Here is an 18,786-nt window from a genome sequence, read left to right on the forward strand (position 1 = left end):
CAGCTGAGGCGTAGCTGTGGTGGCGGAGTGTCTGACCCCCCCCCCCAAAAAAAAAACATTAAAATATTATATCCAGATGTAGGGATTTTTGGGGGGTGGCAGCGCGTATTAAAAAAGCAAGGAGAGAAATCTCCGGGCCCACAGGTGGTGATGCGTTTTTCCACTACCACCATGTTTTCCACCATTCACTCGGCTCCACTCACCGTCACTGCGGAGTGTCTGACCGCGTTGCACGCCGTCTGCCGTATCTCCGCCGCGGTCCCCGGTTTCAGCAGGTTCTTGGTGAATCTCCGGGTCGACTCGGCTGCCATCTCCTCATCTGAGCGCACTGCTTCAGCCCCGGTGCTGGTCTCTCTCTCTCTCTCTCTCTCTCTCTCTCTCTCTCTCTCTCTCTCTCTCTCTGCTGCAGTCAGACCTGGCCCTCTCGATCCTCACATGAGCCGAGCGAGCTGTGTTTACACACACAGAGAGACACATACGCACACGCGTTTTACACACACACACACACACACACACACACACACACACACACACACACACACACACACACACACACAAAAGCAGAGCGCGGAGTGCAGGACAGAAAACGGCACTTCCGGTTGTTATTTTCAATTTAAAACAAATCCGATCGAAATGGATTCATGGCTAATACTGACGCGTTTATTTTGAAAAGTAGACGCGTTGTTGTACTGTTATTTTGGCTAACTTGATAAAAAAAATCAGTGATATATATATATATATATATATATATATATATATATATATATATATATATATATATATATATATAAAAACACACACACACACACACACACACACACACACACACATATATATGATTATTTTCTTCCAAAATATAGATTTGATGATCAGGGTACTTTAGGGTGCTATACTGTATACATCACGCATCTCAAGGGGAGCTCCGAAATGTCAAGTACTCCTCAGCAGTCCAGTCACGATGAGGGACAAGGATGGAGCGGCATTTACAGTGGAGGTGAGAGGACGTGAGGACAATACACACTGGACAACAGCGACACGTGACGGTAGGAAATGGTTACCCCATCATCAGTTTTCTATTAAAGGAAAGGTGAGCCGCTGAAAATATATGGAGGGCCGAAACTGAATTCATTGAACTATAAATGGTTACATGAACCTTTAATTTGCATTTGTCTGTTTTTCCTTTGAATCAAATTTTCAGTTAAGCTATTTAAAAAAAAAAAGAAGAAGAAGAACTTACATTTGTATTTGTGTATTATAATTTTACATCTCTTCATGTATTTCTACTTCATTATGAAAATGCGGCGGCTGTCATTCAGATTGTGTTATAGGGTCACAACCATGTGTGATACAAACATGAAAGTCTGTAGATGGGGATGGTCTCCTGCATTACTGAAGTAATGACTGCTGAGTGCACATGGATCAGAAAGTGATATGGTGACTTGTGTAATGGCTGGTGTGTCATAAGATCTCTAGTTTAATTTTAAAAACTATTTTCTGTATTTTTATTTTTTTTTTTTACATTTATAATGAAATGATGTTCAATGTGTTCAGCAGTGCAACATGTGTATCAGTGTCCTATATGACACCAACACAAAGTGACCCCTTAGTCAATTTACTTCCAGAGAAGGGATCAATAAACACTGTTCTGCTGTACTCTCCATTTGGTGATCTGACATAATTGCATTGCTCAGTAAACCTTTACTCTTAAATCTCAAGCTCAAGTCAAGTTCGTAGATAGGTATGCTCTTATGTCATGTAATGTAATGGGTCACAATGTGAATATGTTGACAAGAGTCATGACTGGTGTGTCACAAGATCTCCAGCTTAATTAAAAAAAAAAAAAAAAAAAAACTTTTCTGTGTAGGAGGCAAATTATTTCCATGTGAAAACCTACTTGGCAGTAAACTTGATTCTGATTAACAGCATCAGTTTGCTAATAACATGTAATCAAATGAAGATGCTGCCTCACAGGAGGATTTATAATGAAATCCCCTTCCAAGACAGCTTTTCCTCAAATACAGCAGTGCTCTGCCTCCCTCTTGTGTGCATAGGTAGCACTGCATTATGAGGCGAGCAGAAACTTTAGTGCGGGGCATCCCACAGATTACAAGAATCATGTTTCTACCTAGTGGTATTCATATACTAAAGGTAATTGTTTTAGTTTCATGGGTTTCAACATGGTGCCCTGTGCATTAAAATAACATTTTTAAAATGAGAAAAGTCGGCAGCACTATTTCTCTGTAGAATGTCGGTATCAAAATATCCCGGAAAATATACAATTGTAATTTTATTTAAAACATTTGGTAACATTGGTGTTTGTCACATGAAACAATTTCATTTTATTGTCTTCCACATTGTCAATATTTTTTGAGCTGAGTGAAACAGCGCCCCCGTGGGATGCAAGCGTTTGTAAATCTATCCAGGTTGTGTGGTCAAAGTTGGTATTGCATTGTCACAGTCCAGACCATCATGCCGAGTCCACTGAAGGTAATTGGACTAAGGGTATGGTAGGTGTTGATTTAAAAACTAACGCTGCTAAAAACACGGTGAGATACGGTCACTTTAATCCTATTAAGACATTTTGAATGGGGAGTCCCCTAAGGAAAAATAAATAAAACCTCTTGAACTATGAAGCCAGTCCTTACAAACATAGAGCGCTTAAGAAGAAAGTTAACATATTTTAAGCTAAGCTAACGTCAAGTGAAACAGCAGGTGGCTAACGCGGGGTTAACGTTCTTTTTCAGTTTTATGCTAATGCTAATGTGCTAATAATACCGGCAACGTTGTTTGTGTTTTTTAGACTTGTAAGCAAACAGACCAACAAAATGACCAAGGACAGTTTATGTCGGTGAAAGAAGGCAGGCTACTCACCAGGGGGAGAAGAGGTGAGTCAGATACACAGTCCGTCTCTGGATGTTTCTACTTGGCTGTGTTTGTTTACTCCACGCTGTGGCCTTGTCAATCTTAAAGAGATAATGATATCGTGCACGGTTCGAGTTATAATCTGAGATTTCATGTATAACATTTGCTGAATGTACGAGAAGGTCCTAATAGTCAGAACTGTGTTGTATGCTGTTTAAACACTTCTCCTAATGTAACACATCTAAAAATGACTGCATGATTGATGTGTATGTTTATGTCATTCAGCCATTTGAGATGATGACGTTTGTTGCTACCTTTTACAGCCCAAACATGCCGGCTGCACAGCTGCAGAGCTCTGGGCACGGTCCTCCTTCAGTTGCGCAGGGACTCAGAGACAACCTTTACTCTGCCATCAATGATATAAAGTCTCTCAAAGATGAAAATATAATGCTGAGGATGCAGATTAGCCAGCTGAAACACAGCCAACTGAAGGTGTTCCAGCTTCAGGAGGAGTTGAAAGAAGAAGAAGATGTTCTCCAAATGGGCCTGTGTGGTCAAAGCAGTGGAGGAGCAGATGTAATGCACTGGACCAACCAGCCAGCTTCAGGTACGCTGCCTGAGATCATCACTTTACATCACAGTAGTGAGCTGTTGGATTCCAAAAGCTTGTGTTGGACTGGGAGAATCAGCGTTTTCATATAAAGAAAGTAAGTTTAAAAAAACAACAACAAAAAAAAAACAAAAAAAATGCAGGAGGTGACAAACAGGCAGGCTGAGGTAAGCCAGCTTCAAGAGAAGCTGGAACCCTAGGATGAGCTCCCATCAGGACAAGGCGGCCCATAACTAGATCCCATGTGAACACCCTTTTCAGACAGAAAAAAAAAAATCATGTATAGGCACATGAACTTTAAGTTGATAGGGTAAGCCTTACCCTAATCAGGTCTTGAATATGGATTTCATACCATATTCAGAACTAATTGACTTTTTAGTAACATGGACAGTAACTACAGTAAGAGCTGAATATTTACAACATTTACTTTGGATATTAGCCCATGGTAGCCACCTGGCTTTACACATGGTAATGCTGATCTATCAGTCGGTCTGCCACTGTTCTGAAATATCTCTACATATTTTGGATGGAGAGAAGGTTGATGCAGACACTCGCAGTCCTCCCAGGCATTCCCATTAACCGCACCTCATGTTCTGTGCTTATTAGGAAATGCTAACATGATCACAGGCTAAACTGAGATGGTAAACATGGTCAACATTACCCTTAAAAGGTCCTACATTTACAGCATTTATTGATTTCTTTATTTATGTAAATTGTTTCCTGATTAATTTAAATGTTTTTGGCCATGTATGATTCCATACTATAGGTGCAATATGTAAGAATTGGCAACCTCATATTTAAATACATACTCCTAACAAATGTGGGGTGATGCTTCACCAGAGTAACCGCTAACTGCTGCTAGCGGTTTAAACTAGGTGCTTCGGGAGGGACTGTTTATACCGCTAGCACAGGTATTTTGGAAAAAATGTAGTGGTGAGGAAGTGTTAAGAAGAGGTTAATGGAAATACTTATAATAAAGTTCCTCAAAATTGTTTCTATTCCATTACAGTTTCTTTGAAAATTTGAGACAAAGATATACATTTTTACTGCAAATGAGTATTGGTCCCAAATATCAGTTTTCAATCTCTTTGATTTCTGGTAATCGGTATCTGTATCAGCCCTGAAAAAGCCATATCATTCGCAGCTTATAGAAACACCTCAGTATAACACAGTACATTTCAACAGCACCACAAATGACAACCTCTAAAGTGATCATTCAGTTGAATCAACACCTCTAAAATAGTTTCAACAAAAGGAACATTAACAAATTAACCCTCTTGAAGATAGGATTCATTGCCATATTGTTGTGTAGGACAGCATTAATATTAGCTTCTGTAATGGTACCCAATAAACTTGCAAGGGAGTGTACATTTGTTAGACCTATACCAAATTTGATCTCTGGGTGGCAGTATCACATCAAGCTTTACCTTAGATGAGCCTGCGCGTCAATGTGTTACTGACACCAATGCAACAATACTGATGTTTGAATAAGTCATATCATAAAAGAATAACTATTAAATCTTCCAATGAGTTGACAGTGTAGGGTTTAGTAACATTACTTTGTCTCATCATACCACTAAAGCCATCTGGAACATAGAATAATATATTCTGTATCCATCAGGGTCAAGGCCACTTTAAGGCTTTCCATCGCTGTAGTCTGAGTTTAGTAAGTAGGTGTAATTCATCAGATAAAACATACAGAAATGGTTCAAATGTTGCTAAAGTTAATCAGCAGTTCAACACCTCTAACCCAGGAGCTCATGAACCAGACTTTCACATCTTATGGGTGAATGCTACTTCAGTTTAACTCTGATTTTGTTGCATGTTTTATTTTTTATTTTTTTTTACCTCTAAGTGTTTTTCATTGCTGTCCACCTTGGCCAGGATAGACTGAGTATGAGAATCCTGCAATAAACAAAACAGAGCCATGGTGGGTGTATCACCAAAAAACCCTGTAGTTCAGCCAAGTACTGCCCAAATCTGTCTGTTACATTGTGTGGTTATCAGAATCAGAAATACTTTAATGTCCCGCAGACGGGGAAATTTGTTTGTTGCAACAGCAGAATATTACAAGAACAGGGCAATAGCAAAATAGACTATAAAAAGTGAAAAAGCTTAAAAGTGAGTGAGAGCTGCTGCAACAGGCTGCCACTCACGCGGCGCCATCTTCATACATATTATCTTAAACAAGATGTTGGGCAAAAGGGTTGTATGCAAACTGTAATTCCATCGCCAGCTGCCCTGCTGTATTTATAACTGAACACCCAAATCAATTGATCCATCAGCAGTTTAATTAATGATTTATACAGAGCTGTCTACCTCTGTTGTAATACCAACTTCACATATATTGGCTCTTTAATAGGGTACCAAATAAGCTGTCTTTGAAAACCACAGTCAGGGCTCTATTTGTCTACCCACCCATGGAACCATATGGAAGCATATAATAAAGATAGCTTCAGTGACTGCAGCTTAATCCAATGGCTGGCACAGTTTTTTAGAGTTGATATATATGAAAGGACTGTTGAGTGTTTTTATCCTGATCAGTGATACTATCTTATATCCTCCTTTTCCTAGTTGAAAACCAGCCCAAATAATGGGCTGTGTGATGGACATGGGGTCCTTGGAGGTCCTCTGCTGTGCTACAGATAATCAGTAAATTTATGTGATTATTTTGTCCAGGTTTTGAATGAGTCATTTGCACACTGAGAACCAGTCCTCCGTAGTACTAAGACGTGCAGTGAATAAAGTGGCCACAGAATGTAGAAATACTCCTTGGACTCATGAGAAAATCTTGTGCGGTCTGACAGACATCCTGACTCACCTCAGAGCTGCAGACAGAGGGAGCCAGATGAGGAGGGGTGGATTTAAAAAGAGGGGATGGAGGCAAAAGAGAAAAAATGAAGAAGACAAGTAAAGTAGCCAAGAAATAAGTGCTTGTGTACTCATAAATGATAAATCAATCTGAAAATGCGTTAGCCAGACAGTTGTGAATGCATTGTGAGTTCTATCCTAATCCCAGTCCTATATGGCTGACAGTAAACATTAACTGAGAGGTGAAAGTGAAATGCAGGATATGGAAAAGAGAAAAATAGAACAGCCAAGACAGAAAGAGGGAGTGAAGAGGTTTGGTGAAATGCTCGATCACTTCTGGCAGGCGTTGGACATAGTGCAGCTTTAGGCAGCCTATATTTCTTGTCAAGTCCTCAGATTCAATAACAAGATAGCACTCTCCAGCGTCCACCGGTTCCTCAATTCAGGACTATCTTGAGGACAGAGGAAAGAAAAAGAGCATTCGAAACCTTCAGGGAGAGCAGCAGGATCACATTTCTGCAGGCCAGGCTGTGCCGGAGTGTCTAATTCTAATTTCCTCTTTCACAAGCTAACACAAAAGGAGCGTCTGTCCATCTGCAGTAGGGTCCCCCTGTGGGAAAAAGAAGAATGGTGTGTGTGTGTGTGTGTGTGTGTGTGAGAGAGAGAGAGAGAGAGAGAATCTATAAAAGATGCGGATACGATGTGTAGGAGTGACTGGACTTGTGTAAGATTGAGAGAGTACGGGAAATGAGAGGTTTTGCCAGTAGAGGACAAGCTGCTGGTGGATATACAACCACAGAGAGAGGCTTAGATGGAGGGAGAAATGCAGGGATATTAAAAAGAAGGTGGAGAGGAAAAAAATGGAGGAAAATGAAAACAGAACATTTGCAAATAACATATGGACAGTTGAGGGTTTTGAACATATTTGCTTCCAGCTGTGTAGGAGTGAATATCAAGGGTGAAGTCAATAGATGTGAACCTAAGCAACCCCTTTCCAAAGGTAAAAACCAGAGGGCAGAAGCTGTAGTCTGGGATGCCGTCAAGACCGGAGCTGCTTTAATGTCAAACCTAATACTTTTTTCACCCCTTACATCCAAATTAACTTCATTTTGTTGCATCAGTGATGCTTCATCCTGTATCACATTTGCACCACATTGAGCATCACATTTGACCTCCAAATCTGATACATTTGGGCACCTCCAGCATTTGTGTCTTCATCAAGGTTTGGAAGAGTCTGACTCATGTACGCAAACTGAGTAAATATGTTTATCACAGTTTTTTCATAATCTGAGCATTGCAAAGTAGCCATCAAATGCAAATGCAGTAAGCAGTAAGTTGATATGGTTGATGTATTTGTCAGAGATGAATCAGCTCATAAAGAGCCACGCAGTAATAAATGTACAGTGCTGAATTCCTTCCAAACCTCAGTTGTTTCATAAATTATGCTGGCTAACAGAAGCAATCTGCACATCGGCTCAGTGTATCCACATGCACACACACGCACGTAAGATGTGTGAGGAGGGACATGCACTGAAAGTTGACAGCTGGAAATATTTGAAGATAACCAGCCAAAAAGACCCTTATTTTCCTATATGCAGAACACAAACAGACATGCTTGTTTAGCGTTTCATATAATAGTTGATAATTGTATATAATACTAATATTTCTTGGCAGCATCCAAAACATGTCCATAGCACTGAGTACTCTCAGGAGTTTTCTACAAGTGTCAGATTTTCATTCTTCTTGGTGAAATATTCTTTGGTCAGATTTGCATCATAACTTTGCTGATTTTACATATTTATATTAGGAAGTAGAAAACTGATACACTTGCATTTTTGGCAGTGATGCTTCAAATGTGGTTAACCGATATGTCAGTTCAAAGCAAGAATAAACTAGATAGAAGTATGTTTTAAAGTATTGTTTAAGCAAAGTCAAACATTGTTTTATTATTATCAATCTCTCATCAAAAATCTCTTGTCACGCAATGTCTAATTATTTTCTAAATTATTTTTTTTAATGAGAAAAAGTTGCTCAGTGCAAATGCCTAAAACCCAAGCTATCTCATCCACTGACCAGTTTTGCAAAAAGTCCTCACTTAAATGATTAATCACTTATCTAAGCAGTCACCCGATTGATAAATTAAATAAACTTATCACCTACTGTAATGGCAAATATCAAATCAGACATAGATGTATCCTGACATTTGATACCTAATGGATGTCATGAATTTAACTTCACTTGTCAACACCAGAAATACCAGTTAGCTAAGTGTATTATTATTATTATTATTATTATTATTATTATTATTAATGTTCACATTTAAGATTACATATTAACATGAATTGCACTGAAATGTCACATCTTCCTCGTCAAATATTGCCTCATAAAAAGAAAACATACAATATGTTAAAGTCGTGTCTTAGGTGTTCTGCAGCCAGCCACAACTTGTCAGGTTATGTTTTGTAGGATAATGCTTGATAAGCAAAATGCATGACGCAAAGTGCCACAAATGGCAGCTGCATTTCAAATTTAATTTGATTTTTATGAAGGTTTATCCTTACGGATTTAATTGTGCTCAATTTTGACAGTCTGTGAATGATTTCTTACTTTTGGAGAGTAGGCTTAAGTATAAACTTATGTTAAAGCATCAGGGGAATGAGGTGTTAGGAACATGAACACTATGTACATTGATCCTATTGTGAAAACGTCTGGTCTTGCTGTCCATGTGATGGTAAATCTCAGTATACTGTAACCTCAATATCTGCCACAGGGCAATAGTTCAGCGTGCTCTCATCCTCAATTCTTTTCTTTCGTAACCTTTTTGCTTTGTCTTTTTCTTTCCTGGAGTTTTACAAAGTCAACCAGATATGTGGTGCGTCCCTCTGAGTCCAACACAGACTCCCAGATACTCGATGACGTGCCCTTCTTTATTTGTTTTGTACTCTTACTTTCTAGCTTTTCTTTGTGTTCTTTAATAAATGAATAGTGTTCATCCTCTCTTATCCCTCTCTCATTCACTTACCCTATGAGTGTGTGCGTGTGTCTGTGTGTGTGTGTGTGTGCGTGCTGGAAAAGAGTGTCTGGTGCCTGGGGTGAAATCAGGCAGATAAAAGGCAGTGATGAGGTCTGGATCGTCAGCATCCTGACAGCTGTAGATTAAATTAAAGAACTTCTGACAAATCAAACAGATTTCTCTCTCTATCTCTCCCTCTCTTTCCCTCCATCTCACTCTCTCTCCCTCTTCACCCCTAGAGCCCTCATCAGGCAAGCTGGGTACGCAACTTGAAACAAAATGGATTTCATCTTTAAGGGCTTGGGCAGGCTTTGAAACAGCACCAGCTGCCGGGCCTGCTTGTCTCTCTTTCTTTCTCTTTTGGACTCGTTGGCTTGCCTTTTTTTCCGATATACTTCAACAAACTTGAGCCATATTGTGACAGATAAAGGTAGAACATCAGTACTTCAAACCCTGACAGTAATTGAGAGATGAAACAGACACATTTTCCAGGTTCTGAGAGGCCCACTCCGAACGGCACATCAAAAGCTCCCACTCGGGATTCTAGGGAATGGCAGAGAGCGGCGTTCTGCTCCCACTGGATCTAAATGCCGCCGTAATAAGATGTTAGTACTTTCTAATGTGGTCTATTGGCAGTTAAACCCACTCTGATATGAAAATTCAAGTCAAATAGGCCCACTGCTGATCCTCACACACACACAGACACACAGACACATTCAAAAATAGCTGCTACCGTCATGAAAATGTGTCATTGAAATATTGCCCCCTAATGTGTGGCCCTCATGTGATTGCCAGTCTAACATTACACAGATTTATAATGGTAGCCTAATTCAGACACATGCTGCCCCACAAAGGGAGTAACTGACATGTATGTCAAAAAAATGTTTTGTTTTTTTTCTACATACTGCCCTGAGCGCTGTGTTTGCAGTCTTGCATCTACTGTAAGCCTTCATCTTTGCATCAACATTTTGACTTAAATTAAAATCGTTCCACATGGTTTTGATGAAATTTCAGAAATACTCATCCTTTTGAAAATAGTAGATTTTCTGCTTGACATTAACTTTATACAGCTCACATCCACACCAGTAACAGTCAGCAGATCCATTTTTTTATCAGGATTTTTTTTCTGGTGCTTGTTTGATGATGAGCAAAGAAAAGGGGCATAACATTTGCAAACCATGGATATGCTGAATTTTGTACTAAACGTGGTATATCATGTTTACATGTTATGCTTATTTACTGACTTTGACATCAGAACAGCAAAGCTGCCAAACAGCCGGCCGCCATTTGAGTCACACCAGTGAATATTTTTCAACACCTGGAGATATTTCCAGCCGTTTTCTTGTGACCAAATCCCATCACGACTGAAGAGACCATAATAGGTATTATAATTTTTTTCAAACCCAAACCAAGTGATTTATGTGCCTAAACCTAACCAGAGTTTACAGTATTGTGGCAAGAGAGACATGAAAAATGTAACCTAAATAATTGCAAAACTAAAAAATATTTTTTAACATATCTGTGGTTTTACAGAAATGTACTCCATTAACTTATTTGCTCTGGCAGTTGAGTTGCTTCTGTAGTTTGCATGCTAACCAGCCGGGCCCAGCCCACCTTGTCTTCTAATACCATTCATATACGTCAAGAGGTTATAGTCTGATCTGAAATCTCAGGCCTATGATGCTGACACCTACCTCCCTCTCGCTTCACATTTCTACGACCCATGACCAAATCAGCCACGTCATCATCGTCTCTGCAGTCAGTCTTAACTGCTGTAAATCACCTCTGTACTGTGTTTCCTGTTGTCAAACCGGTCTCCGTCTGCCTCAGAGGCTGTGTTCGGTCCCAGTCCGTCTGTGTTCTCCACAAAGTGAATTTAGTAATTCCTATAGTCCAAGTCATCTAAATATTGTTTTAGCTATAAGTTGATATTAGTTTACTATCACATGATTTATGCCAAAGAAAAAATAATTTATTTTTCAGCATTTAAGAAGCTGTGGCTTTTTTGCCAGAAAAAAGGTTGATGTACTTAGTAGTTAACAGACTAATTGCTTCGTTTCCACTCAACAAACAGATGCATAAGGATTCTGAAATTGTTTTATTAATTTGATGAGTTGGTATAAAATTGAAAAAACAGTCTTGATATTCTATGTTTTCCTCTCTATCCTCTGTAATTTCTTCAGACAGACAGAGGCTTCATCTTACAAGGAACACATCCTTAAAGCACTTTCAGACAAACTCAAGCACACACATAAATAAGACCACAGGACACCGTCAAGAATCTTTTCAGTCACTAGAGAGCAGTATTGGGCAGCGATAAGAGGGGAGATGCCAATCGTGTGTGTGTGTGTGTGTGTGTGTGTGTGTGTGTGTGTGTGTGTGTGTGTGTGTGTGTGCATGTGGGGGAGATGGGGAATGTAAAAGATTGTGTGGACTCAAAGAGCCCATGCTTCAGCAGCTGGCCAAACAGACTGAGCAGGGGTTCAGGCAGTGTGTGTGTGTGTGTGTGTGTGTGTGTGTGTGAGTGTGTGTGGTGGGTGGGGTGGGGGGAGAAGGAGTGGTGCAGACTGCTGAAGAGAGGCCTTCTTCTTACCCGACTCCTCGGCCCTGCTGCTCAAACCAACAGAATTAATAGGCTCGTTTGCCAAGAAAAACACTCTAATCAGTGGGTTTCCTCTCATTAAAAGTTAATTAGTTTGACACGAGTTTCCTGCAGAAGAAAGTATTGGCCACTTAGAACTCATTAGAGCCAAAGGAAAACATCACACTGAGGAAAGCTGGAGGAGAGGAGAGAAAAGGAGGAATAGGGCACGCACACATTCACACACTGTACCATACAGTACACACTCAGAGACTCACGCTAGCTGGCACATCTACTGATATGTGCATTAACTTTGTTATTCCAAAATACTGATGACATATGTAAACATGCATGCCAGCACACATATACATCTAGACACACATACTGTACACATGGGCACACAAATATACAATACTGTAACCTAATTTAAAAGCCATGTCACTGATCCTAACTTTAATTCTGCGACACCATCAGCGGTACTATTAAACATTGGGCTGTATACATTTATACACAATCTGTGTCTGAAATCTTTTAAATAGTTAACTACCATATAGTGAGTTAGTAACACACCAGCTGCTAATATTAATTGTGACAAACTCTTGCAGGCTTTTGACACTGGCAGAGAAATGGTACTGAAATATAGAAGGATGGGTTGAGGAAGTATAAAAACAATGCAATTAAACTACCGTAATACTCTCAATCCAAAGCTAGAAACAGCTGACAATGACGACAGGTCAGGTGGCGCCATCATTATGGGTACGAGCTGTGACTGATGACTTTTTCATCCTCATACTGCCAGGCAGTTCAGATAATGTAAATTTAAGTAAGTAAATATCTTCACGGTTGACACTAGGGCAGCAAATCACTATTATTTTTGTTGCTGATTAATATCTTGATTATTTCCTTGCTCGTTTATTTGTATGGGTCTATTACATGTCAGGATATGATGATGAAGTGGTGATTAGGGTTTCCCAAAGTCCAAGAAGACGTCCTCAAATGACTTTTTTTGTCACCCAAAGGTGTTAAGTTCATTGTCATAAAGGAGGAATAAAGGACCCATGAAATATTCACATTTCAGAAGCTGAAATCTTAGACTTGGAATCTGAGATTAAAAAATAGCTAGTACTGGAGTATCGATACGGCAAAAAATTAGTTTTGGAACCATTTCAAATATAAGTATATAAGTAATAAGTATCTATTTATTGACATTTCAATACTTTTAGCAACACTGCTACAATTAAAGCAAAACATACCATTAATTACTACCAGATACTGTAACCAGTGTGCCTAAAGATTTGATGGCTAGTCCTCTGAAGTTGCATCTAAATTAACATGTACTAATGAAACTTAATATTGACTTGTTAAAACAAACAGTCCCACACCTGTATGCAACTTAATATTTTTACAGATCAAGTAGCCAATATATACAAAGTGACCTTTGTAACTTATAGCAAATCCATGACATAACATCAAGGAGGGGTTAGTAGTGTAATACTTTGAAATACCATAAAAGAATGAACTTGTATCAGATCAGATTCAGCCAGATTTCAGAATAGGTACTGGGAAGGGAAAATGTCATCAGAATCAAAACATTTCCATGAAAAAAAAAAAAAACAGTGATTCTGTAGTGGTGAGAGAGCATGAATGTGTGGCTCTTGAGCCGAATTGGTTTAGTACTTTTACAAAATTTAGACATAAATCCCAAAAGAAAGACCTTTGCTTCACAGTACAATCTTGTGATCCTGTTACTTTGCCATACTGGATCAGTTCTATTCTGCAACACAGAGGCAGGTGTGGATAGCTTCTCAGCACTCAATATTTCAGTCAACACATTTCCTAGAGGAAATTACAAGACTCACATTGGAGACAAAGAGGACAGAAGTCATAACAGACCTGAGCGAGGGTAGAAAGAAAAGAGTGTAGGAATGTGTCTGCTATCAAAGTCAAAGTAAAAACAACAATGAAAACCACATCTATCAGTTAAGTGCAGGGAGCTGTTATCAAAATTACATCCAGTATATCCCCATTTGGGATGAATTTGGGTTCTCACCCGACACTGTTGAATAATGTTGGACACACTCATACACTCACAGAGACACATACACTCCCAAACCCTCCCCCATTTCCTCCTCGCTCCATCTCTCCAGTGCTCACTGATCTGTCCAGTCTGCTCAGACTTCCTCTTCTTAATGAATCATGAAGTTTGACTTCTACTCCTTAATAAGCAGTGTTTTGCAGAGAGCGGGTGGAAAGCGCAGAGTTTGTTTTCCTTTAATTAGTCGGGCAGGTTCTCTGTGCACGGGGCTGAGCGAGAGGGAAGGCCTGGGCCCACAGAGCAGCATCAGAGAAGGAAATGTTGAGAGGCAGTCCGTGCTGCCAGGTGGCCGTAAGACGAATGGGCGCGGGCACAGACTGAGACGGGGCAGGAAACATAGAGGCATGGTGCTGTGAACTGAGGAACAATGATAGGAAATGTCCTGGAGAAAACACACCAGCCAGTGGTGAAAGAAGCCTGGAAAGGACGAGGGAAAGAAAGACGAGGAGTGAGGAAAGAGAGATTGTGGATGAAAGGAAGGAGTTAAAAAGGAAAGAATGTTAAGATGGAGAAAGGTTGAGGAATAAGAACTGCACTTAAACCTGCTACAAGGAACTTTTAACTAGTTACGAAACCATCTCAATCAAATACTGATGCCTCTATATGACCTACATGATCAAACAAGATTATCAGCGAGAACTATAGTTATTATAGTTAATTATTATAGTTAACCATAATCCATATCTGAAGTCTGCCTGTTGGTTGGATTCCAACTAACTCGGGTCGAAGTCAATAATTAAGAGGCATTTTTTTATGCCAAAGTGCTGAGGATGAATTGAGGGAGTATCACAGCCTGAAGAAAGAAGCTGATCCGTGACCAGTGGTACAGCAAAAATCTTACTTTGTTTTGCTCTTGTCCACAGGAGCCACCAGAGTCAACAAAAAACTGAAAGTTCCTTGTATCAGGTTGAAGAATAATTTCTGAGGTTCCTGTACCGGAATGTTTTCATTTTATGCTACTTCATACTTCTAAACTACTACATTTTGGAGGGAAACCTTTTTTTTATTTCATTTATCTGATATTTAAAGTCAGTGGTTACATTATAGGTTCAAGGCCTGATCACATTAGCTTTAAAACTGTGGAATTTTGTGGCCATTCTATCGAACTGAAGCAATCCTTGGATTCATCAGTGAAGTATATATATATATACATATATATCTGTGCACGTTTTTCATGTCAAGTTTAACTTTTTGATCTTTGACATTCGAGTGTACTCCGTGATAGTGTTGCCCTTTGAGGAAGCATGGAGAGTCCAAAATGAAGACAGCTATAAAAGCTTTGCTTGTATTTTACCCACCTCAGTCCTGGTAGAAGCTGTTCCACAAAAGAGGAAAGTAGCAGGGGTTGAAGCTAATTTATCGTTCTGTCCACTGACCATGGCTGCTAACTCGCTCTCGGGGGATGATTCACAGTCTGTAGTGGGACAGAGGTCGATGGTAAAGTTAAATTATGACTCACTGTGCGGTTTCAGATTGTCTAATTTGGTTTAGTTTAAAGTTTGAATGATGTAGTTTGTTCACTTCTGTTCTAAGCTATGAGTTCAAATCACAGCTCAGTCGTTCAATATAAAACTAGGCCTGTAACAGCATTGTTTTTTATAGGCTATTGCTCATCAGTCACTCACATGTGACAGTAATTATATTGTGACTGTTTCTGTGGCTTTTGTAATCTTTTAATAAGCGCTGCAGCGGCAAGCAGAGCTTAGTGGTCAACGGTGCTCTCAGTCACCAGTTACTAGCTCCACTGCGATTGATGGTCAATGGCGATTTAGTAAAGTCAGTGCAATCTCAAGATTATGTGCCAAGGATTCACTTCACATGCAGGAAACACTGCTAGGTGATGGGAGGAATAAAATATTTTGTTACCCAAATCATCAAAACAAATATTAGCTAGGTATGTCAACAAAACCATGATTAATCTGAACGTTTCTTTATGTTTGTTTAGGTTGAATTTTCTATTTTCTCTTGTGACAAAGCATAGGTTGTGCTCTGCTTAGGTTTAGACACAAATAACACTTGTTTAGAGATAGGAAAACAGCATGGTTTGGCTCAAAATGCCAGTTTTGTTCGGCATGATCACAAATGGGAGACAAAGGTCTGACTGCCTGTGAAGAATAGCTGGTTTTGGTTGCCACATAACCCCCTGGAAATGTCTGCAGGCATTAGACTTCGATGTTTCTACAGAGAGATTAGCTTGGACATTGAATTTAAAAGTTGGCAAAATGATGTAGTGCAACAGTCATGCTGCTATGCATGAATGCATTAAAGGAATATACCCAACCAACCAAGTTATACAAGTGTCAACACACATGGACAAAGATCAGTATGGTGTTAAAATGTGTCTCTAGTGTTACTGTAAATTATGAAATGATTGGAGCTATTTGAACTGGTGCAACTGAAGACACATCAGAGGAGGAGAAATACCTAAGTATTGCTGTAATCAGTTCAAAGTAATCCTCAGAGCAGCATTATTATTTTGACGGATGTCTCAGAGTGATCGTGCTTGTGTGCGTTTGAATGTGTGGGTGGGTGTGTTTACGCCGTGGAGCTGTGGGATCACAGGTATTAGACACTCATCAGAGCGAACCTTTGTAGAGTCAATATCAGAGGCTTCACCTCAGAGCCTGACCTTTCCATCCTGTCCCCTCTCTAAAACACCCACCACCACCACAACCTGTAATCCCTTCCCATACACACACACGCGCACACACACATACACACACTCTATGGCCCCACGATCAATCTTCCCCCGGTCACTACGACAGCAAAGCACAAAGCCAATCACATCAACACGGCCAGGATGCCACACTCACCCTCTGACGAAATGTCACTAGAGAGGCAATGTCAGGAGACCTCGGGCCTGTTAAGCGTCTGAGTGTGTGTGTGTGTGTGTGTGAAAGACTCAGAGAGAGAATGCAGAACATCTAGAAGATTCTGGTTTCAGATGAACAGAGGGGTGAATATGGATCAAGTATTTAGCTGCAGCGGGGAAGATAAGTTCTGTGCTTCACTGACACTTTGACCGTTAGCAACAGATGATGGAGTGACCTTATTAGCGGCTGGTATTTCAGCAACTTTTGGATCACAAAGCAACAGAGCTGAGCTTTGTCTATCGAGATCATCCTGGAGGCTCTGCAGATAATGCCGTCTTGCTGCACTTCAATAAGAGGGCAACAGTTGACTGGTCGATTAAGAGACAGTCAACTAAGAGTAACACCACACAATAAAGCTATAGCACACTTTCATTAATTCATCAGGAAATCAATTTACATCCCGCAGACTCAGGTCTTACCCTGAATGATTACGCTTCAAATGCTCTAATTAAACAATGAGTGATCCTTTTTTTTCCACAGCATATTACAAAAAAGGACCCTGGCCAATCAAATGCTGCAAATCGATGGAGCCCGGCCAATGCTGTGTACCGTATACTATTACCTTACCTGGGTTACATTGTGTTTCCGTGTGAAGTCGGATGCCAAGACAAGGCTTCAGAGCCCATCTGAGTCTCACGTCCTACAGACAGCCGTCTGCGTTCTCCTGCCAAGCTCACCTGGACTGCTTCACCTGTGCTTGTGACCCAGTGGTGCAGTGCAGCTCTGTATGTGTAGAGCTGTTGGCTGAATCAAAGTAAAGTGGTGTGTAACACTCGTATGTTAGAGAAAAAGGTTAGCAAGGCGCAGGACTACACTCACAGACTAAGAGAAGCTTGACAGTGCCAAATGGCGGTTCTTTGGCGAGCTTTTAGTGTCATGTGTATCGTTATGTACTGACATAGATGCAAATGCATTATTTACTTGTAAAGATGAATACAGGAAAATTATTGTAATGATATGTCAGTTTATTTAATACAGCCCAGGAAATCAAAAAATATAAATGTACCTCAATGGGCTTTACAATCCGTACAACTGACAGTAACATTTATATAGGGCTCCATCTAATGATTGTTTTCATGATTAATCAAATAGCCGCTAATTCTGCTTAGGTAGTGCCCATGACGGCATGGTAGCTGTGCCTAAACGTTTTAATGGTAATCCCAGTAAGTCAGGACATTTTAATGCAGTCACAAGATTCTGGGAGATTTAAGAGGTTCCTTTGCACTTACAGTAACTCGAGCAGTACGACAAATGCAAAAAAAACCCAAATCTCAAAACACAAACATTCCTCCTCCCCATTTTTTGTGTAAAAGTTGTAAGTTTTATTTTCATACACTGGTAAAAACAGAGACGACATGTAGCAACTACTAATCATTTTAAAGAAGGTCCTTACATTTTAATTAAAAAAATGTATTCTCATAAACAACAGTTGTATCAGTGATAAGTGATGTTGTAGTAATGCTGTTACGTGAATAAAACAAATTAAAAATTGTCGCATCATCCATCCAATATCAATTAATCAAATCACAGTGAGCGAAGTGTAATAATGCGTGTAGTGAGGAAAATAAAGTTAAAGTAATCTGTGCAAAGACAACTGCGCTCACAATTGGTTTGTTTGAGAATAGCTCTGAGGACTGTGGGATCAATTCTGGCTGGCAGCACCTACGTTTCAGACATCAGAAACATTTGCATTGTTTGATTGTGGATAAACCAAGTTTAGACATAAGAGTATTAGCCCTAAGGTTCGCCCAGTGCTTTGTGTTTTTTTAAATATATATTTATTTGTTTAGGGCAAAATGGGGTTATATTTAGAGAGATTGATATTCTCTATTTACAGAATGAATTCTATTAACCAAACAAGAGGTCACTGGCTCTGGCTAGCATGTTGGGGCTAAGGGAGTGTCTGGAGTTGAACAATATCAGCGTAACCTCTGCTTTAAC

General features: G+C 39.8%; 1 protein-coding gene and 1 long non-coding RNA gene across 3 annotated transcripts in view; one reads left to right on the plus strand and one right to left on the minus strand.

The window, feature by feature from the left end:
- dock10 (dedicator of cytokinesis 10) overlaps positions 1-3,316 on the minus strand; it is a 67,697-nt gene extending 64,381 nt beyond the window's left edge. Inside the window, exons 1-3 of the mRNA XM_037083292.1 lie at positions 3,177-3,316; positions 2,872-2,963; positions 204-449 (exon numbers count right to left, since the gene is read on the minus strand). Of these exons, the coding sequence (XP_036939187.1) occupies positions 204-311 (108 nt within the window). The 5' untranslated portion in view covers positions 312-449; positions 2,872-2,963; positions 3,177-3,316. The remainder of the gene's footprint in view (positions 1-203; positions 450-2,871; positions 2,964-3,176) is intronic.
- LOC119010868 lies at positions 2,434-17,439 on the plus strand. Of its 2 annotated transcripts, XR_005072073.1 has the most exons (4): positions 2,434-2,487; positions 2,801-2,885; positions 3,186-3,469; positions 17,326-17,439. It is a non-coding gene; the product is annotated as an uncharacterized LOC119010868 (long non-coding RNA). The 2 variants fall into 2 exon arrangements; XR_005072072.1 differs by lacking the exon at positions 17,326-17,439 and having other exon boundaries at positions 3,186-4,464.
- Positions 17,440-18,786: the final 1,347 nt, after the last annotated feature.

Source organism: Acanthopagrus latus, chromosome 2 (genome assembly GCF_904848185.1).
Source record: "Acanthopagrus latus isolate v.2019 chromosome 2, fAcaLat1.1, whole genome shotgun sequence".
In the NCBI taxonomy this organism is placed as follows: Eukaryota; Metazoa; Chordata; class Actinopteri; order Spariformes; family Sparidae; genus Acanthopagrus; species Acanthopagrus latus.